We start from the raw sequence: 21,552 nt of genomic DNA, 5'->3' as shown, positions 1-21,552 counted from the left end.
GGGACACGATGTCCCCACGATTCCCAAGGTGCCGGATGCAGCTACGGGAGGCGCAGCGCACGCGGGTGCCGTAACGTAACGTGCCGCACGCGGTGACAACGTTTCATCCAGAAAGTTCCCAGCCTGCTGGGCCGGGCACTGGGCAGCGAGCTGGGTCGCTGCCAGCATGGGAGCACGTCTGGTGTCGCCTGCGTCAGTGAGCGGGCAGAGTCCAGGCGGCACTCGCAAACATGTGGGCACAGGGCGGCGGGCAGGGACCCGGCCGGCTGCGACCTTCCCCTTGCAGGGAGCGTCCTGCCTGCTCCCCCTGGCCCCGGGAAGGGCCTCTGGGGCACAGCCCCTGCTGTCACTCCAGGGCACCCAGGGACCACTGCAGCCTCGCACTGAGCCATGTCCCCAGCTGCCCACTGCTGCCCAACACCCCTTCCCTGCCCTGCAGCGAGCCGAGCTGGCTCCAGGGGGGACGTGCCGCTGCTGTTAGGGCTTATCGAGCCCATCGCAGCGTGGCCCTGGGCAGACCCAGCTCACACGGCGAGGGCTCAAGAGGGGATGGATGTCCACCATGCCCCCGGGGACATGTTGGCCAGCGCTTGCATCTACAGCCACATGCCAGGGCCAGGCCACGATGCTGGAGCTGAACCGCCCTCACCAAGCCCCTCAGTGTCCCCAGCCCAGCCTGGTGCAGCGGGGATGGGCTCCAGTGGCTGCAGGATCCCACAGCCCAGGGCTGTGCACGCAGCTGGGGGCATGGAGCAAGGGTCCCCGCACCGGCAGGGGCCGAGCGCGCCGGGCAGCAGCCAAGGCCAGAACCGATTAGTGCGGCTCGGCACAGCCGTTACACATTAACTCCCTTGTTTGTCCCGTATTCCCCGGCAGGAGCCTCCTGCCAGCACCCGGGGTCCAAGAGCACGGCCAGTGTAGGCTCGCGCTGCCGTGCCGGGTGCTGCACCGGCCCCGCAGCCCTTGCACCATCTGTCACAGGGCACCGTCACCTGCAGCACCGACAGCGCCGGGGCTCTGGCCACCAGCTGCAGGAGCCGCAGCAGCACCCATGAGCTACGCAACAGTTTGGTCAGAAAAAGCACCCAAGTGCCTGTTTATTGTGGAAGGGTGAACGTGGGGCAGCCCAGCCTGGGGAATGACACTTCTCCTTGCGGCCCAACACCCCCGGGGCTGTGGCCAGGCCACAGCGGCCACCACGCTGCCCACTCCCGCCATCCTGGGCAAAACCTCAGCGTGGAGCTGGCTCTATGGGGAGCTGTGGCTTTGTGCAGTGCCAAGCCCCGGCCAGCACCATCACCCTGCGTGCACCAACCTACCCTGGGGAGGTGGTGGGAACCCCAGTCCCAGAGAAGGAGAGCGGCCATGGGCACCCCACAGCACTTTGGGCAGAATCCTGGATGGAGTCTCCAAAAATCGCTCCTAGGGGCCGTTTTTCAGAGGCTTTGAGTCCATCTCTGGCAGCGTTGTGGTACCAAAATGGGAGCTGAGCTCCTCTGAAAACCTGACCCTGAGCATGCGACATCCCAGCCACGGGGTGGGCAGGTCCCGGTGTGGCGGCAGAGCCCCTCCAAGGACTCACCCGATGGTTGGGCACGGAGCGCCCGCACCGTCAGGGATGGGGGCAGCAGGGACGGGGGCAGCAGTGGCCCTGGCTCCATCAGAGCCCGCCGGGTGGCGGTGCCAGGCTGAGGTTGACGAAGCCCCCATAGCGGAAGGGGGGCAGGTGGGGGGCGCAGGTGGCGGCGGGGGCCAGGCAAGCGAGGGGGTTGGCCCCGCATGCCCCGGCATCCTGCTCGCTGCTGAAGTAGATGCTGTTGGGCGAGTCCACCGAGGGGTCCTCGTCAAAGTAGTTGTAGGGCCTCAGGAAAAAGCCGACGCCGTTCCCCACGGTCACCGTGTTGGGGACATCTTCAGCATGGGGGACATGCAGGAATCCCACAGAGATCCAGGCGACCAAGTCCTGGGCAGGAGGGGAGCCAGATGACCCGTCAGACCGAGTGGGTCCCTTCCAGCCCAGCAGCCGCCCAGTTTGGCCATGGGGCAGGTGAAGCCTCTGGCCGGGTCGGCACCCGCAGTACTCATGTTCCCTCTGCTCAGGGGACCCCAGCTCACCTTGTTGGTGATGGTCTCGTTGTTGATGAAGTCAGCGAAGGCAACGGTGGGTGTCCAGGGGTCGTTCTGGTTGTAGATGCTGGTGCTGGTGGGCTCCTTCTCCTTCCGCTGGGTGACGGCCAGCTGGTACCTGCCAGGACGGGGAGCAGAGGGGCTCGTCCCTGCCGGCATGGGGCAGGGCAGCCACGGCATCACTGCCTGGGGATGCACTGGCTAACTGGGGCTGGATGCATCCCTGGCAATGCTGGGGAACCTGGTCTGTCGTGGGTCAGGGAGGGAAAGGGCTGGCAGGGACCAGCATGGCAGCGACAGGCAGCGGCCCTGGCACCCTCGGGCTTGCAGGGGATCACTCACTGCCCACAGCTGCTCCGCCAAGGCCAGGAAACACGAACACGTCCAGGCGCAGACGGTGCTGCTCACTGCCCAACACACTCACTTCAGCCACAACCGCTTTTAACTCCCACAGCCTCCCCCAGAGCGTGAGCCGCTGAATTCCACCCTGGCAGTGGGACAGTTCTGTGCTCATCCCAAGCACTTTCCAAAAGGCATTCTGTCCTCACATGAAGATGTCAAGACCTGGGGATGCCAGTGCTGCCTTGGGAGCTCGTCCTACAGCCTGGTTGCTCTCACAGGGAAAAACACATGTGATTTCTCTAAATTAATCTTATCTGGGGTCAGATTCCTGCCTGTGAACTACTAAGAACAGATGTCATTGAGCAACTTTTCAAGGGATTTTCAGAGGCAAAAAATAAGCATGTTGGCTGTTTAACCCTTCCCTGCAGCCTAGCACAGGCTTGCTGGGAGCCAGCAGCCCCCTCTCTGCTGGGACCCTGGCACCCACCTGCCCCAGCTGATGGACCTCTCCATGGGGCTGCTGGTGGGGAGGTGCTCCCCAGCGAAGCTGGTGATCTGGATCCGGTAGCTGCGCAGATGCCCCCACTTGTTGGACCTGGGACTGGCAAAGGAGATGTAGCGGGGCATGGGGGCATTGAGCCAGAAAGCTGCCTCGTCCTCCCTCTCCAGCCTTTTCCTGCGGAGGTACGGCCGCTCAATGGTGTTCTGCATGCTCCAGGGTTCTTTCACGAGCTCGTACCCCATGTCCTGGGTCTCCAGGGAGTTCAACTGTCCTGTGAAGCAGAAGGGAAAACCCTCTCGAGCTCTGCACCCTGGGCAGAGCCACAGCCCACAGTGAATGGCGGCCACACATAAAGGTGCCCAGACCTACCGTCAACATCCAGGTCCACCTTGTAGTGGATGTGGTGGAGGTGCATCGTCCCCAGCGTGTGGGGCCCAACCTTGTTGCCGTAGTTGGTGCCTTGGCCATGGAGGAATGAGGAGCTAATGTAGCCGGTGGCATGGACCCGGACCTCGATGGCCCCGCTACCATGGAACATGAAGTCCCAGATGTAGTCGTAGTTGATGAGAGTGGAGATGGCACGGATGACCAGGGTGGTTTTCTGCAGCCCGCCGTAGTACAAGGACTGTAAGTCAGAGAAGTGGCGCCGCAGAGGGAGGGCAGCATCATGCTCAAAAATGCAGAGCGAGTTCTCGTTGGTTTTGGGGGTCTCCGACTCCACCAGGTAGTGCTGGTCCACGTAGGTCGCCGTGTAGGGGCAGTCGAGGCCCCGGACAAGCTCGTAGGCAAACCTGCCGATGCCGAAGCTCCCATCGAGGTAGCGGGTCGACATGCCCCCAGGGCAGTTGGAGCCGTACAGGGCTAAGGCTTCCTGCAGACTCAGCTCGTAGACGATCCTCTGCCCACGGTACCTGATGTCAAAGAGGCGTGGGCCGGAGTTGGGGTTCATGCCGAAGGCGATGCTCCAGCCCTGGAAGGTGACGCGGTTGTCCTTGACGCTGTAGCGGGGACCCTGGGGCTCGTACTGCAGTGGGCCCAGGGACCCGGGCGGGCGCCGGGGTCTCATCGAGCCCAGCACCGCTTCAGCCTGGGGCTTCTTGATCTTGACGACCTTCAGCAAGTCGGCCACAAACGCGTCTTCCAGATCCCCCGTGCTAGCAAAGTACTGGCCGTTGTAGAAGACTTGGCGCAGCTGCCAGCGGGAGACGTGGAGGTCCCCGTGCTCCACCAGCACCTCCAGCCCCACCGGTGAGAGGTAGTAGCCGGTGCCGGCCACACTGTGGAAGAGGACAAACCAGGTTGCACGATCACCGGACTTGAAGCCCCGCGGGGCTGTTGTGAGGCTGGCCAGGTCAGTCCCATCGGACTCACAGCACTCGGTGAGGAAGCGCGGTGCCTTTCTGAGCTCCCGCTGGATGAGGACGTTGATATCCATGTACTCCTTGATGGTAACGGGTCTGCGGTGGTACGGCACCTTCCCCCCGTACTTCTGCACCGTCACGTCCCGGTGATACGCCGGCGTCGGCAGCGGACCCACCACGTACTCGGTGACGTTGGGGTCCGGCTGGTTCCCGAAGTACAGCACAGCCAGCGCCTCCCGGGGCGGGCGAGCCCCCCCACCGTCCAGGAACCGCAGCACCTCTGCCTTGGCGGGGACCTGCACGTCCACGGAGGCGATGCAGTTGTCGGAAGGTTTTGCTCGCGAGGCGTCGACCAGCTGCACCCCGAGGTTTCCCCGCAGGTACCGCACCACTTGCACCATCTCTTCGGGTGTCAGATCGGCAAAGACCAGGCTCCGGCCGTCACCAGTGTCCTCCTGCTCCGGGGGCTGGTGCTGGCAGCTGCTGGGGGCCCTTCCCCTGGTCAGCAACACACAGACTAAAGCAAAGATCGTGGCTAAAGCCAGAACGAGGAGGATGAGCACGGTTTTCATGTTCATGGCTGCTGCTGGTCCTGAGAGCTCCCGCAGTCTGGCAGGGCAGGTTTCCAGCTGCAGAATCCTCCCAGCGACTTGTCGACAGAAGGGGCTGGGTTTGGTTGGGTTTGTTTTTTTCTCCCGTTTTCTCAACAGGGAAGAGCCTGGAGGAGCTCGCAGGGAGGGCGCAGGGGGATGTTCTCAGACGTGCCCAGGATTTGCTGGGAACCATAAAAGGCAACTTTGCTCTGCTTCCCCCAGCAGGTCATAATCTGAAGTAAACTTAATGCTTCTGCATCTGCCCTTCCCCTCTTGTCCCACACGCTGCACTGCAGACCTTGGAGAGGACAAATGCATCTCCCCGCAGCTCTGCCTCTTAACCTCGCAGCGGCAAACAGCCGGGCAGGCAGCAGAGGCCGCAAGGACGACGCTCCTCAGCGCAGAGCACTGCGAAGCGCAGCACCGTGGCCCCATCCTGCTGCAGCCCTGCCATCACCAGCGACGACTTGTGGAATAATTGCTGGAGGTGACTTGGAAATTAAACTTACATTAAAGGCACAGTGTTGTTCACACATTAAGGAAAGGTACAGAACAGGGTGCAGCGGGTACGTGGGGAACCCATTTCACGGAAGTTCCCCAGGCAGCCTTGGGTGTTGGCAACACGAGGGGAGCTCGAAGTGCTGACTCTGAGAGAGAACACGCAGAGGGTGGAGCAGAGCGAAATCACTGCGGCCAGACTGATTCACCGCCATGATGGGGAACTGGTGGTACCATGGAACTGATAAGCTGCATACTTGATACCCTGGGCCAACACTGTCAGTTTTTGACAAAATACTGTCCTTGGGTGAACTTTGCTCATTATAATCTCACTGTAATACCAAAACGCACCTCCATCCCAAAAGCTACCTGTCTTCAAGGTGTGACCACCCCTCACTGGGCCTGCGCCCTGAATTTCTTTAGCCTATATCTTCAAAAGCAAAGCGAGAGAATTTTACACCAATCGTAACAAAGGTATGTATGACTAGAGCCACTCAAGCTCCACCTGAAAGGTAAAAAAAAAAAAAAAAGCATAAAAATGGCCTGTGAGAGAAGGATGTTAGGGAAGATGCCATCGATGACAGGTCAAGGACCATCTTAGACTTCTGGGATCAGTCGACAGGCTGAGCTGCTCTTCCCCCCCCGTGGGGACGCCTTTGGGTAAGACTCAAGCACTCGTTACACCGAGTGCTCCCCAGGAAAGTTAGAAGTCTCTATAGAGTTGCTTTCATGGCTTAGCATGCTGTACAGCCAGGCTGTGTTATTCTCACCTAAACTCTCACATGCTTTGCAGACAGCGAATTTATCGCCGGCCATCCAAAGAACTTGTATGCCTGTCGCTGCGCTAACAAACTGCACAATCATTAATCCAGCCGTGTGAGCTCTTGTGAACGTGACCACACTCCTACACGTGGCCGAGATAGTTTTGTTGAGCGCCACTAGACTGATGGCGCAGGGACTCCGTAATTAGCTTGATAGCTAATTGATAGCTCAATTATCAATCCAGCCACATGAGCTGTTAGTGCTGCTAGACTGATATCGGACGGGATCGGACTCCTCGAGCCGAATTGGGCTCACTCAGAATCTAAGTCCAGCCACCCCCAGCCCCTCTGATATTTGAGGACAAGCTGGAAAGCAAGGGGGTTTATTTTCTGCTGAAGTCCTTTGCCCTTTACCGTGACACGCCTCTACAGCCCACGCGGAGACACGGCAGCATCGCACGCTGATGCCAACAACCCCACGCGTGTGAAGGCACCAGTCCTGCAGCTGGGAGGGAGGGAGGGGACAGCCACTTGTCATCCCCCCAGAGGTGCCTCCTGGTCCTGGGCTACGTCCTGGCACAGACAGGGCTGCAAGGAGGGGGACGAGGGCTCCAGCGCCCACCCCGCACCCTGGCAAACAGGCAGCAGCACCGGCCGTGCTGCACCGCCAGCAGCCGCGCGGCTCCCGTGCCCTGGGTCGAGCCTGGGGGGCTCTTGGGTGAACCCAGCCAGCGTCGGGCTGCGATGGCCCACGCGCTGCCTGTGGGGCTGAGGTTGGGCTGGTTCACGCAGAGGCACCCGTGGGGACGGTGCTGGCGCAGGGACAGCGAGACCCATCCCTGCCACAGGGCCCTCCGCTCCCCTCGCCTGCACCCAGCGGCGAGTGCCCCAGAACTGCAGCCCAGCAGGTCCTCGCCCTGTCCCCAGCCTCACCCCAAGCACCCGCAGAGCTCGGTGCCAGTGCCAGCCTTGGTCCTCCCCGCAGAGCCCCAGGGCTCCCCAGCCCGTCCCTCCTGCCCTCTGGCTGGAGCGTCCCCATGCCCGGACAGGCACCAGAGCCTGGCTGCTGGGCTGGTTTGTGGATGCAGGAAACACGGCGGAGACGCAGCATCGTCCCCCAAGCAGACGCTGCTGTGAGTCGTAAGAACAAGACACCCAGGAGAGCACTGGACTAGATCCATCTTAATTTTTTTAACCTGAGATAGGCACTACACAGCGCTTGCTTCTACAGCAGAGGAACAGGATTTTCTCCTCACTTGCCTCCTGCAACAGACTCAAATTCAGCAACTAACAGAGATAATGTAGACTCCCTTCTGGCATCATGCCAGGAAGATTACGCTTCCCTTTTAAAAAGCACTATTTTAAAAGCAATGATGAAAAGTGAAGTCATTGCACAACTGGAAATTGAGACAACTTCACTGAAAAACTGAAAATCTGAGACAGAACAGTCAACATAGCGTCTCTGACTGTCCGCTAACACTGTTCCGTAGCATTAAAGCCGGCTCATATTTTGGAAACCGTCATAGGTGAACAAGGGGAAGTTTGGCAAACAAGAGGCAGTTTTGGGCAGGCATGCAATGGGGTTGATGTCACACGCCATGAAGTCCTGCTCACTGGTGAAAAACACACCGTCATGTGAGTATATAGAGGGGTCCAGATCATAGTAGTTGTAGGGTCTCAGGAGAAAGCCGACCGAGTTTCCCACCGTCACAGTGTTGGGAATATCCTCAGAGTGTGGGATGTGAAGGAAACCAGTGGTTATCCAGGCGACCAGGTCCTAGGCAGGGGAGAGCCACAAGACTGCAGTTATTTCAGAAGCCTGCAGCGGCAGCGACCGAAACCTGCGCGGGGGCCATGGAAAGTTACAGGAGAGCAGGAGGGGACCTCCACCGGCACCAGCGCGGCCACGTTCCCACGCACCGAGCTCCCACCTCCTGGGAAAGATCCCCTCCCTTCCCCAAAGACCTGCCCGCAGCCATGGCTGCAGAGGTCTGCCCAGCAGAAGGGCCCTTGCCCTGACCCCCGCAGCCAAGCTCTGGCGTCGCAGAGATTTTCCTGACGTTTTGCCAGCATTTCTCCATAGGGAGAAACAGGCTCCTGCTCTGCACTCCGAGCTGCGTGCTCTGACCAAAGCATCACACAGACACACAGAAAAGGGGATGCTCAGACCCGCTCTCCTCATTCCCTGGAGCTGCTGCTCTCCCAGCTGAGCCCGCTGTCCTGCGGGTGATGCCGGGGTCGCTCAGCCCCTGGGGCAGCTCTGGGGCCCCCGCTCAGACTGGGGCTGGGTATTACAGCTCCAGCCCAGGGGAGCCTGGCCCACCTCGTTGGTGATGGTCTCGTTGTTGATGAAGTCGGCAAAGGCGACAGTGGGCGTCCAGGGGTCGTTCTGGTTGTAGATGCTGGTGCTGGTGGGCTCCTCCTCCTTCCGCCTGGTGACGGCCAGCTGGTACCTGAGGAGAAGAGATGAGACAGGAGCAGCCCCCTGGGGCAGGGCAGAGCTAGAAGCCAGCTCCCCAGAGTCTGCAGAGCACAAGCCTGCTCCCACGGAGCAACCCCAGGCCAGGAGAGCCTTTTCCTTGTGCCTCCCTACCAAGGCACACCCATGCGATGCCTCCCAGCCAGCAGGCCTAGGGGTGTCTCTGAGAACCTGCCGTCCCAGTCAGAGCAGCCTGACCTTGCCCAGCTGATGGCCCTCTCCATGGAGCTGGCTTCAGGGACATGGTCCCCCGCAAAGCTGGTGATCTGGATCCTGTAACCACGCTGGTGGCCCCACTTGTTTTTGCTGTTGGCCGCAAAGTAGATGTATCTGGGCATCTTCGACTGGAGCCGGAAGGCAGCCTGGTCCTCTGTGTCCAGGACTTTCTTGGTGAGTCGTGGCCGCTCTATCTGCTGCTCCAGGCTCCAGGGAGCCCGCGCCATCTCAAACGCCATGTCATGGGCCACCAGGGAGTTTTTCACCCCTGCAAAACAAAAAGTCACTGAGGAGCAGCCCCCGGCTCCCCACAGACATCACTGCAACCAGAGCTCACGCTCCCCCATCCTCCCTTCCCTCACCCCGGGCTCTGAGCGCCAGCTCCTGCCCATGAGAGCCGTTCCCGCCCCGCAGCTCCACTGCGCCGTGACTGTATGTTGTGTATGTTCAGCGGCGGCTGTACGACTGCACGTTTGTCTGACCCAGACAACACCACGCTGTGGCAGACACCACTATCCACAGGGACTCTCACCCTCTGTGAGGGACAGAAGAACAAGTTTGCTTCCCAGTGCCAGCACAGTCTGATTAACTCAAGCGCCTGACAGCCCAGGCACTGTGTCTGTGCTCGTCAGCGTGTGTCCCACGAGCTGGAAAGCACCAGGAAGAGCCCAGGCTCTGAGCATATTTGCACATCACAGAACTGGAGCAGTGCTGCGCAGCTCAGGTTTTTCCACAAAGAAGAGGGGCGCAAGAGCAAATAAATCCAGGGACAGGATCGCAAAGAGCCAGCCGAGAGCGCTCGATGGCCAGTGCCGGCACGGCTGTGGCAGAGGGGCCGGTGCTTGGCACCCGCTGCCTGTCCCGGCTAAAGCGCATGGTGTAACACCCTCCCCTCGGCCCTGCGCGAGTTTCCAGCTTGTGTAAAGGCCGTTTCAGAGCTGAACCTCTGGCCAACCTGGAAGGTTTGAGCAGCGCCTTGGGCCTGAGCCCCGGGGCTGCCGTCGAGGTCAGCACCAGAGCCAGAGCCGCGCGGAAGACGATCCACGCCAGGCAACCCCCACTGTGCTCATTTTCTGCCCTTTTCTGATGTGAACAAAACTTCTAACCCCAAATCTCCCCTTCCAGCGACAGCAGTGACAGTCAGATTTCATCTGCCTTTTCCCTGTTCTTGCAGTTTTGCCATCCCCGATTTTTACCTAAGTACTCAAAAGTCATCCTAAAACCACATGGAACAGTCTTTGCATTTGTGTTTCCCAATTAAAAGGAAATTGGGAGATTTTTAATAGATGGCAGGAGCATGCAGCAAATGCAATTTCAGCAGGAGTGAGAGGACAGATTTGTGGCATAAATGGTGGGGGAAGACTGGGAAAACTGCAGCTGATGCTCCAGTTGCTGCTGTGAGCAAAGGATCCCTTGTACCCCTGGAAGAACGCAGCAGAGCTGTAAGCTCAGAGCTGGCCGCCTGCCCGGCCTCTGCCTGCTGTGCCCGCAGCCCTATGGAGAGGGCAGCTGCCCGCCCCACTCGCACATGAGCAGCAGGAGCAGCTCGACAGAGCTGTAGGAAGCAGGAATGCGAGCTGGAAACCACACCCCAAGCAACCAGCTTGGTCGACTCTAACTGTCATTTGGGGCTCTGGATGGGGGCAAGGCGCCAGCGGGAAAAATCCCAACTTCTGCAGAGCCCTGGAGGCATTGAGGCCAACAGGGCAGGGTCGGGGCTGGGTTGGTCTGCCCAGGCAGGAGGGGAAGGACCCCTTCCCATTAGGGGCAGGGGCTGGGCATGAGGTGGTGCTGGCATTACCCAGCCCAGGAAGCCACAGCTCTGCACGGCACTTTGGGGTAAGTGCACAGGGGACAGAGCGGGAACCTACCCCTGTATCACAACAGCTTTTCACTGCTCTCAAAAGAGAAGGGAGGCAGCTCTGTTTGACCACCCCATCCCACCCCACACACAGGAACAAAATCTGTATAAGGAACAAAAAATGTCGATTTTTGGGAGTCTAAAAGTACTGGGCGGGGGGGGGGGGGGGGGGGGGCCACAAAGGAGAGACAAGACCCAGACCTACCTCCCACGTCCAAGTCCACTTTATAGTTGAAGGAATGGGTGCGTATCGTACCCAGCGTGTGCTCCCAAACCCTATTGCCGTATCTCAGACCATCCCCGTGCAGAAAGGACGAGCTCGCGTACCCCGTGGCCTGGACCTTGCCTTCCATGGCCCCGTTCTGGTAGAAGATGAAGTCCCACACGTAGTCATGGTTGCCTACGGTCGCAATGGATCGAACGACCAGTGCAGAGTTGACCAGCCCCCCGTAGTAGAGCGACTGCAAGTTGGAGTAGTGGCGCCTCAGAGGGGAGCCCAGGTTCTGCTCAAAGATGCAGAGGGAAGCCTTTCTCTTGCTGGGCCTCAGGGTCTCAGACAGAGAGTGTGTGTCGACATAGGTGGCCGAGTACGGGCAGTCGACCCCTCGCACCAAGGGGGAGGCGTGGCGCCCGATGCCAAAGCTCCCGTCCATGTACCTGGTGGACATCCCTCCGGGGCAGTTGGAGCCGTACACTGACAACGCCTCCTGGACGCTGATCTCGTAGGCGACCCTCTCCCCCTTGTGCCGGACGTCAAACAGGCGCAGGCCCGTGTTCACGCTCATCCCAAAGGCAAAGCTCCAGGCCTGGAAGAGGACGTGGTTGCTCCTGACGCTGTAGCGGGGACCCTGGGGCTCGTACTGCAAAGGGAACAGCGCGGCCGGAGGCGCTCGGGGCTTCATGGACGAGAAGTCCCCATCCCGCGGGGCTCTCCTCACCTTCTCCACGCTGATCCGACCCTGCACGTAGGCGCTCTCCAGCTGAACCATGTCCCTGTAGTACTGCCCGTTGTAGAAGACCCTGCTCACCGCCCACCGGGAGATGTCCAGGCTGCTGTGGTCCACCAGCACCTCCAGCCCCACCGGGTGCACGAAGAACCCGCTCACGTTCTGGAACACGGTGAACCAGGACTTACGGTCTCCAGACTGGAACCCGGGAGGGGCTGTGGTCTGAAATGCCACGTTGGTGCCATCGTACTCAATGACTTCTTTCAGGAAGGTTGGGGCTGCAGCAAATGCCACCGTCTCCAATAACGCTCCCACCTGCTCGTACTCACTGCTCAGCATCGGTCTGCGGTGGTACGGCACCTTCCCCCCGTACTTCTGCACCGTCACGTCCCGGTGATACGCCGGTGTCGGCAGCGGACCCACCACGTACTCGGTGACGTTGGGGTCCGGCTGGTTCCCGAAGTACAGCACAGCCAGCGCCTCCCGGGGCGGGCGAGCCCCCCCACCGTCCAGGAACCGCAGCACCTCTGCCTTGGCGGGGACCTGCACGTCCACGGAGGCGATGCAGTTGTCGGAAGGTTTTGCTCGCGAGGCGTCGACCAGCTGCACCCCGAGGTTTCCCCGCAGGTACCGCACCACTTGCACCATCTCTTCGGGTGTCAGATCGGCAAAGACCAGGCTCTGGCTCATGGATCCTGTCTTCTCCACGACGCGGGGCTGGGATTCACAGCTGGGTGACTGCCTGCCCCTGCTCAGCAGCACGCAGGAGAGAATGAAGATTGTCACCGCAGCCCCGACCAGGAAAATGTAGGGGAGTTTGGGGTTCATCTCTCCGAGTGCAGAGACAGTGCACGGGGTTCAGCTGCAGCATCCAGAATACGTCCCTCATCTGCAGACCAGGCTCTTAATTCAGATGCCAACTGTGGGCGTAAAGGCGTTGCTTGTGAGGTGGGGAGGGAGCCTGTAGCTCGCAGGGGACTCCAAGAGATCACAGGTCCCAGCCAGTTCAGCCTGTTTCCTCCCCACCCCAGACACACGGACAAAGCCAGCTGGGGAGCCACTGCCTGACTCACTTCCCAAACTACTGAAGGGTTTCTCTGCTGCAGGGTGACACCACAAAGAGCCCCAGCCTCGGTCTGCCCAAGGGCCTTTGCTTCTCCCAGAAGATCCCATCTGATGCGGGAGCGCAGCGATGCCACAGGGACAGGCTCATCCAGCCGGGTCTTTCTACACCCCATTGCCCTGAGACCAGCCCCTCTCTGCTGAAGGGCCGGTCTAGGCTGGCACTCCAGGGGAGCCCAAGACCCACCGGCTCCCCAGCACCTCCACATGCCAGTTCTTCCTGTTGCCATTCTGTCACCTCCAAGACTCTCCCAACCCTGAGGGAAGGGACCTGGCAGCTCCAGCCTGCCTCCAGCTGTGGGAAGACTAGCCGAGACGGGAGGAAGCTCCCTGGCCAGAACAGGCAGCTCTCGCTGAACCCCTGGCAGCACCTGAGGCGGCTGCACCAGGAAGAGCAGAGGCTGCAGGACGACGAACAGGACACATCTGTCCCCCTCCAGCCAACACAGTCCTTGGACAAGAGCCATCACGGACAGAAATGGTTACTGTTGGGAAGCTGTTTGGTACTCCTGACCACACGATGGACCTTCCCTGGCGAGGAGAGAAGCGAGCCTGGGGCCGGGGCCACCTCACCGCAGTGTGAGGCGGCTGCTCCTGCATGGCCACCAGCTTCTGCAAGGGCAGCCCCGCTGCGCCCAGCCCCAGCAGCGATATATCACCGGCAGCCGAGGACAGCTTTCTTGAGACCGGGTCCACTCCACACCCTTCTGGTGGAGACAGTTTGAGGCACAGGCAGGAGGGGCTGAAACCACTGCAGCACTGTATCAATTTACCACTTTTGCGATCATGTTAATTTAAGAACTTATGTTTTCATTCCCACTCCCAGCCAGGAAATAATTGCCCTTTTTCCCTGCAGGTCCCACACCAGTCTCAGATCGGGATCCAAGAAACCTGTGGGAGATGACTCATTTTTGCTGTGCTGCAGTTTTGCCTTCCCTGTGCTCGGAAGGTGGGGATCCTGCAGGTTGCTTCTCGAGCACCCTGCATGGCCCCGAGCCCTGCTGCTCGGGACAGGGCTCCCCTCCCTCGCCAAGGGGAACAAGTCTGGGATTTTACACAACTCTTGTCAAGAGCATTTCGCAGCAGCCAGGGCTCAGGGTCTGTAAACAGAGCAGGGAACTGAGGGCCACCGCAGTCACGGAAAAGGACCTTGCCACCATGCAGGAACTGTATTTTAGCACGTTTTCAAGCCTTGTTTACAGGAAGGGGACCAGTATCAGCCCTGGTTTTGATCATAACAACAGCAGCAGCACCTTTCGAGGCCACACAAACCACTGCATCGCAGGCAGGTATGAGAGAGGACACGTGCCAGGACTGAACGCTTGCACTGGAGTCAGCTGCAGCTTGACGCACGTAGTTCTCTGATTACTCCCTGCAATCCAGGAGACAGCGCGGGTTACTGGAGCTGCATTTCTCCTTGGGCTGGTACAGACGCAGCCCACTGCCTACCAGCGATCTCTCTGGTCCTGTGCAGTTGTGAAACATTTTTCCCCTACCTGTTACAGGAGCAGGTTTCGATAACCAGCACCAAATGCTGCCAGTCTGTGTCCCCAGCGCCACCACTGCCTTTGCCCCTTCCCAGTCTGCAGTTACTGGAGTGGCCTTTAAGGGGAAGCAGAGCTGCCCTTTCAGGCTGAGCATCCCTGCGCCTGCCAGGGTGGATGCCAGCTCTTCACTGCTCAGCTCGCCAGATGGAGCAGCCAGGGGCTGCTCCTGGACTCAAATAACCCTCCGCAGGGATCGGCCGCCAAGAACCGTGACTCTGTGCAGGAGCAGAGGAATTCACTGGCTCACTGCAGTGGCTTTGCAGCCCAAGACTCAGGATCCAACTTACAAGTGTTTCCTCAAAAGAGAAGCAGGGACAGAGCTACACAAGCTCAGCCCTGCAGAGCACCAGTCCAGCGCAGTGGAGATACGAAAAGGACTTTCCCAAGTTACAAGGAGCAGCGTGAGGCACGGCAAGGGCAGGCTCACACCTTCAGTCCTGCAGACAGGGCTGTGTCTCCCTGTCTGCCTGGCCATGCCTATAGCAACACGCACGGTGCCAGATGTGAGGCCTCAAGGAAACACAAACATTTTTTCAGCTCCTACCGTTCATACTTTCCCTGGGCTGAACACAGAGCTCCCAGACAATTCCTACTGCCTTCAACTCTGTGACACTGAGAGACTATTTTATACATAGAAAAGTAATTTTGCAATGAAGGACGATGTTAGGAGAGTGAAACAGCAGAGTTCAGGTGTCAGCTGTTAGGGACCCTACAGACTAGGAGGCAATTCACCAAAGCTCTGGGGTTTATCAGCATCAGGGCAGACATTAAAGAAAGACCCAGACCTACCTCCCACGTCCAAGTCCACTTTATAGTTGATGGAATGGGTGTGTACCGTACCCAGCGTGTGCTCCCAAACCCTATTGCCGTATCTCAGACCATCCCCGTGCAGAAAGGACGAGCTCGCGTACCCCGTGGCCTGGACCTTGCCTTCCATGGCCCCGTTCTGGTAGAAGATGAAGTCCCACACGTAGTCGTAGTTGCCCACGGTCGCAATGGATCGAACGACCAGCGCAGAGTTGACCAGACCCCCGTAGTAGAGCGACTGCAAGTTGGAGTAGTGGCGCCTCAGAGGGGAGCCCAGGTTCTGCTCAAAGATGCAGAGGGCACTTTTACTAGTTCTAGAGACCTGGGAGTGAGCAAGGTAGTGCACATCCAGGTACGTTGCTAAATAGGGGCAGTCGACCCCTCGCACCAAGGGGGAGGCGTGGCGCCCGATGCCAAAGCTCCCGTCCATGTACCTGGTGGACATCCCTCCGGGGCAGTTGGAGCCGTACACTGACAACGCCTCCTGGACGCTGATCTCGTAGGCGACCCTCTCCCCCTTGTGCCGGACGTCAAACAGGCGCAGGCCCGTGTTCACGCTCATCCCAAAGGCAAAGCTCCAGGCCTGGAAGAGGACGTGGTTGTTCCTGACGCTGTAGCGGGGACCCTGGGGCTCGTACTGCAAAGGGAACAGCGCGGCCGGAGGCGCTCGGGGCTTCATGGACGAGAAGTCCCCATCCCGCAGGGCTCTCCTCACCTTCTCCACGCTGATCCGACCCTGCACGTAGGCGCTCTCCAGCTGAACCATGTCCCTGTAGTACTGCCCGTTGTAGAAGACCCTGCTCACCGCCCACCGGGAGATGTCCAGGCTGCTGTGGTCCACCAGCACCTCCAGCCCCACCGGGTGCACGAAGAACCCACTCACGTTCTGGAACAAAGCGAACCAGGTGATCCGATCTCCAGACTGGAATCCACGGGGAGCGGCGGTCAGGGCGGCTAGACTGGCTCCGTCGTACTCCATCACTTGACGCATGAAAGATGGAGCTGTGGGGAACACTTGGCTTTTTAGAAACCCTGCGATCTGTTTGTACTCGACAGCCAGTGTTGGCCTGCGGTGGTACGGCACCTTCCCCCCGTACTTCTGCACCGTCACGTCCCGGTGATACGCCGGCGTCGGCAGCGGACCCACCACGTACTCGGTGACGTTGGGGTCCGGCTGGTTCCCGAAGTACAGCACAGCCAGCGCCTCCCGGGGCGGGCGAGCCCCCCCGCCGTCCAGGAACCGCAGCACCTCTGCCTTGGCGGGGACCTGCATGTCCACGGAGGCGATGCAGTTGTCGGAGGGTTTTGCTCGCGAGGCGTCGACCAGCTGCACCCCGAGGTTTCCCCGCAGGTACCGCACCACTTGCACCATCTCTTCGGGTGTCAGATCGGCAAAGACCAGGCTCCGGCCGTCACCAGTGTCCTCCTGCTCCGGGGGCTGGTGCTGGCAGCTGCTGGGGGCCCTTCCCCTGGTCAGCAACACGCAGACTAAAGCAAAGATCGTGGCTAAAGCCAGAACGAGGAGGATGAGCACGGTTTTCATGTTCATGGCTGCTGCTGGTCCTGGGGCAGTCACAGCAGCTTTCAGAGCCGGGTTTGTAGCTGCTGCCTCTGTCAGTTTACACTGCACTGGATGGATTAGCACGGAAAGTACAAAAGACTGGGAGAGGCTAGGGGAGGAGATCTGAAATTCGTGGTGACCAGAAAGGGCAGATCTCCTCTCCCAGCTGCAGCCTTCTCTGTCCTCCACGAGCAGTGCCCTGAAAGAACTCGTGGAGATGCAGGGTCAGTGACTCAGACAAGTTTCACATAATTCTGTTACTTTTCAGTCCAACCTCGCTTCCTGAGGCTGCCTGTAAAAACGAAGATCCTGTAGTCAGCCTGAGGTGTCTGGGACCACTGTGAGGCTCTGACAAGCTGGGAATTGTTGCCACACTGCAGAATTTCACCTCTTTGCAACTCACCAAATTTCCTTGTTTATCAGGCTGCTTCCTTGCAAACATGCTCCCTGGCAGCGTGATTCCAAGTTCAGAGTTACTTTTCATGTTATCCACCTGGAAGCCTTTGCTGAAAACACATCCACCTGTGTAGCAGTAAAGAAACTTTGGCAGGCACGGAGAGATGTAGTTCAGTACGAGAGTCAGGGCAGTGTGAACAACTAGTTCTTAGTTTGCACCTCTGAGCAGCTATGAGCTAACCAATCCCCCAGCATTCCACTGAAACATCACGCAGCTTTTGTCTCTGCCCCCAGTTCAAAGATAAACTGAGGTGCAGCTTCTGAGAAGTTCCCTCAAGGACAAAACCACCCCCAGGCTGCGGCATCCAGCCGGCGGCAGTGCCTGCTACCACCGTGCTGCCCGGCTACCGCTGCCCGGCTGAGCGGCCGCCTCCAGGGGTTCTACCAACGGCTGAGACAACCGCCCTCTGCCCCCCCTGCCGAAGGTCTCCGCTGGTCTCAGCACGGTTGAAAGGCCTTGGCAGAACGAGGCGGCCAGGCAAGGGGACTCGTGCTCCATCCATCCTGCCACGCGGCAGATGCTGGGGGCAGACAAGAGGCACCGCTTTAGCTACAATCCCTGCCTGTCCCTGAGCTGGTGCTGAGAAGCACAAGGCATCCAAGAGAACCAGGGCTGGAGGTTCAACCCAACATTTCCACTCCTGCTGCCAGCCTCACCTCACCTCACCCTGGCCTTCTCTTCCTCTTCCTGTCAGAGTTTCCCGGTGGGAGACACCCCCCCAGCCTCAGCACTGCCGCCTGTTCTTCCTCTGCAGCGGATCTGGCCCTGGACTCAGCCCCTCTGCACTCCTCCGGCCGTGCTCACCAGACACCACGCTGGTAGGCAGGCGGCCACGTTGCCATAGGACACGCTCCATTATCCTCACCACCACGGGCAGCCTCAGCCTTCTTTAGCCCCGGCGCAGCCGTGCAGGCCAGGGACACGCACGGCCGCCTCGTGCCAGCGCGGTCAGCTCTGCCTCACCCGCCGCTGCGCCAGCAGGGCCTGCGGAGCCGCAGCGCTCGCTCCACGCGGCCGCCATGCCAGGAGGGGGGCTTGCCCCGCGGCAGGGACACAAGCCGTGGGGAGGGCAGGCGGGAAGAGAGGCTCAGCTACACGGGGTGCGCCAGCTCTCGGCGACTTCCAGCTGGCCGCCGGTGGCAGAACCAGGAGTGCCTCTGAGCAGCCGCAAGGGAGGCAAAGCAGCGCTGACTTCCGCGTCACTCTGTCAACCCACGAAGTCAACAAAGCTTCGAAGATTACTTGGGGTTAGGCTTGAAAGAAAAACTCCCTTTTGGTGCAAGCCTAGGCCATGGCCACCGTGTCACTCAGAGCGCAGAGAGGAGGTGCTGCTCCCCCAGCTCAGGTCTGGAGCAGAGCCCAGACACCCCTCCCGCCCCCAGGAGTTTAACAGGGCTCTGCTGCCACACGCACCTACGCAGCTGAGCCGAGACCACCGCGCGCACCTCGGCGGCTGCGTGCACCACGCTCACATTGACATTTCCCAAAAGAGCGAGCAGATCATCCCCTTTTGGCTTTGCCTCTCAGTTTTGCATCCCAGGTCCCTAAAAATCAAGGCACAGGCTGCAATTACAGATGGTCATTTTCTAAGCAGCACAGCAGAACTTTAAGAGAACTGGATCAACTCCACAGGCCTTCCCGCCCCACAAATCACCACCCAGCCCTGCAGCTTGCCTGGGAGATGTCTGAAAACAAAGCGCGAGAATGCCCTTAGTTCTGCGCGTGTTGGGTGTTTGGAAGACAAGAGAAACCCTGACCTGTAATGACATCCCCACGACAAACCAACCCTCAGCACACACCCCAGCTCCACAGGATACAAATGACGCAAACGACGCTTTCTGCGCTGCCTCTGCTGCAGAACACGTGCCACGAGTGCCACGTCTCACACGTTACTTAATACTGTCCATTTCTGCTGTACTTTTCAAGCCGAGGACTTTTAAAGCCCGTTAGAAACACCACAGGAATCAGTCTGCACTTTCTGGGAGCTCTGTTTCAGAATAAACAGAACAGCCCTAAATCTATCTCCATCTTGCAGCAGAAATTTCAAGAAGCAGAGTAAGTAACTGAGCTGCAGAGCCAGGAAAGCTGTATCCATACTTAGTGACGAAAAGCAATCGGGGTTCTTTAAGGGCCATTGAACTGCTCGTGTCCCTTCTCCAAAAGAAGCCTGAAGCAGCGTAAAGCTAACCTAGAATTTTAAAAATTACATGTCTCACTAACAGCAGCGTAGCTTGTTTATGGCCTGTTTGGCACACACACCTCTCCCCCCACCTCAGCTCCCCAGCCTGATTAGCCCATCGCTCCGTCCCACACCTAACGGGGACAATTCACATCCTACCGGTGTTTGTTTTGGCTACACAGTTGCTTTTAGATTCTGCCCATCGGCACATCCTATAGTTGCTAAATCGGCCACGTCTCCCAAACAAGTCAAGGAAAAGAGGAGTTTGCTGGTTTTCGCTTGTGCAGAAAGGTAGGAGCAGCAAAAAATAGTCTCTGAAATTTATAGAAACCAAACTCGGAGACAGACAGCTTTTGGCTCAGGGGAACTCGGAGCCAGCGACTGCCAGACAGCTGGGTAGAGGCTGCGGTACAGAAAGCTCCTTGCCAGCTCTCCTGACGCGGGCAAGTCTTAGGCTCACCCCAAGCCAGACTTTGGAAAACCTGCTCCCGCTCCCGCGCCTCGTGGGGTCACCTCGCGTGGAACAGCAGCTGCCCGACCCTCACGCACGCCGCGGGCGCTCCCGGCAGCCCGCACACAACGGCTGCGCCCCGATTCTCCGCTCGGGGGTTGCGGGTCGCTGCGCACGAGCCGGGGCGTCTCGAGCACCCACGAACCGGCGCTGCCGCCTCCCCCGGGAGCCGAGCAGGAGCCGCCGCACTGAGACCGAGGGGTCGGGACCCCGGACAGCCCCCCCGGGCGCTCCGTCCGCCCCCGGGGCTGCTCACGGCGGGGCCGCCCGCGCCGGGACCCGGGAGGCACCGGCGGCGGGAGCCGCCCGCAGCGGCCGGGCACGGGCCCCCCCTAGCGGCACCCGGGCGGGCCCCGGCGGCTCGGGAGGAGGAGGAGGATGGGGGGCTCCCGGCGCGGGGGGCGCACGCACGGCTCGGGCCCCGGGGCCGCCTCGGACCGTGTCGGTCCTGCGCCGGGCGGGCCGGCCGAGTGCCGCAGGGCGGGCCGAGGCGGGACGGATCCCGCCAAACCCGCCGGCGGGCCCGAAGGAACAGAAACGACCGAGAAAGCGGCGGGAGCGGCTCCCGAGACCCTCCGAAAGGAGGAGGAGAGCGCAGGGAAGGAGCACCGGGGTGGGGGAAAGGCAGGACCAGACAGACATCACCGCTGCGCAGCCTGAGAGCTCAGTATCACACACCAGGGGCGACCTTAAAAGAATTCCAAGTACCTCATTTTAATTTCTTGACACGGTAAAAGTTTACAGACTTCCATCGGGCAAAGAGAGCCGAACGAATTAAAAGGGATCGGTACAAAGAAACACGAGGGGAAGTGCTGCTCCCAGGCAGCAGCTAGAACGCAGTTGGTTTGTTACTGAATATTTATTAGCGGGAAGACTAAGAGTTGACTTACTACAAACAACAACAGAAGAGTCTATAGCAAGGGCCAGGGGCCCTCCACACTCTGGGCAAATCCCTGGGAAACCAGCAAGAGACAACATGGCTCTTAGGTGTGGAAGCAGGAGGAACAAAGTAAAAAAAAGGAGGGCAGAAAGCGCATTCCATTTGTCACTGTCGTTACAATGAGGTTAACACAACTATTAAGGCTACTGCACAATAAGAATATACAGGTGTAACAGCGAGACCCAGGGAACAGCGAGGTTCCTGAAACAAATGATTTCATGTTCCCTGAACAGGGGACTTCAGTAGAAATACTATAAATAAGAAAATTTTGGAGCCTGCAGCGTTATGGGCCCACTTGCCACACACAAAAACTGACGCAACACAACCAGTCATTTCCAAAGGGGTTTGTAATGGACCACGAAACGTTCCGGCGCCTTACAGGAGTCACCGGGCACGCGAACGTGCCCGCAGAAGGGGAAAGACTACAAGGTCTGCAACAGTCCGGGGCGGGGTGGGTGTCAGCCATCCCTGCCCCCCAGCAGCAGCGGCCGCAGCGGGCCTGCTCTGCCGGCCGCGGGGAGCACCGCCGGGAGACAGCGGGTCTCAGCCCGGCCGTGCGCCGAGACTACCAGGGCTTCAGGATCGGGCCCCGGCCCCTCCCTTCCCTCAGCCTGGGCAAAGGCATCCCCTGCCGAAGGGGCACCAGGGCACAAGTGACGTAACGTTGGTTTTGGCCAAGCAAGTGGCCCTGGTCACATCGCCAACGGGAGCGGGAGCCACCCGCGCTCGCGGCCAGCCGGG

The 21,552-nt window shown here is 59.6% G+C and overlaps 3 protein-coding genes across 3 annotated transcripts; all 3 read right to left on the bottom strand.

Annotated features, from left to right (window-relative positions):
* Positions 1 to 1,660: 1,660 nt before the first annotated feature.
* On the bottom strand, positions 1,661 to 4,910 carry LOC104352708 (amine oxidase [copper-containing] 3). Its single transcript, XM_086477888.1, has 4 exons — positions 3,341 to 4,910; positions 2,957 to 3,242; positions 2,116 to 2,245; positions 1,661 to 1,963 (listed from the first exon to the last, which is right to left on the bottom strand). The coding sequence occupies exons 1-4, from the start codon at positions 4,908 to 4,910 to the stop codon at positions 1,661 to 1,663; spliced, it is 2,289 nt and encodes a 762-aa protein (XP_086334014.1).
* A 2,741-nt stretch (positions 4,911 to 7,651) lies between these two features.
* On the bottom strand, positions 7,652 to 12,515 carry LOC104352707 (amine oxidase [copper-containing] 3-like). The gene is made up of 4 exons (XM_086477985.1): positions 10,946 to 12,515; positions 8,862 to 9,147; positions 8,508 to 8,637; positions 7,652 to 7,961 (listed from the first exon to the last, which is right to left on the bottom strand). Exons 1-4 carry the CDS (start codon positions 12,513 to 12,515, stop codon positions 7,677 to 7,679), a joined length of 2,271 nt encoding a protein of 756 aa, XP_086334111.1. The 3' UTR covers positions 7,652 to 7,676.
* An 81-nt stretch (positions 12,516 to 12,596) lies between these two features.
* LOC147413756 (amine oxidase [copper-containing] 3-like) lies at positions 12,597 to 16,712 on the bottom strand. Its single transcript, XM_086477970.1, has 4 exons — positions 15,146 to 16,712; positions 13,383 to 13,516; positions 13,081 to 13,210; positions 12,597 to 12,607 (listed from the first exon to the last, which is right to left on the bottom strand). Exons 1-4 carry the CDS (start codon positions 16,710 to 16,712, stop codon positions 12,597 to 12,599), a joined length of 1,842 nt encoding a protein of 613 aa, XP_086334096.1.
* Positions 16,713 to 21,552: the final 4,840 nt, after the last annotated feature.

Source organism: Leptosomus discolor, chromosome 25, assembly GCF_034619465.1.
Source record: "Leptosomus discolor isolate bLepDis1 chromosome 25, bLepDis1.hap2, whole genome shotgun sequence".
In the NCBI taxonomy this organism is placed as follows: domain Eukaryota; kingdom Metazoa; phylum Chordata; class Aves; order Leptosomiformes; family Leptosomidae; genus Leptosomus; species Leptosomus discolor.
This window is presented reverse-complemented; position numbering and strand designations above follow the sequence as displayed.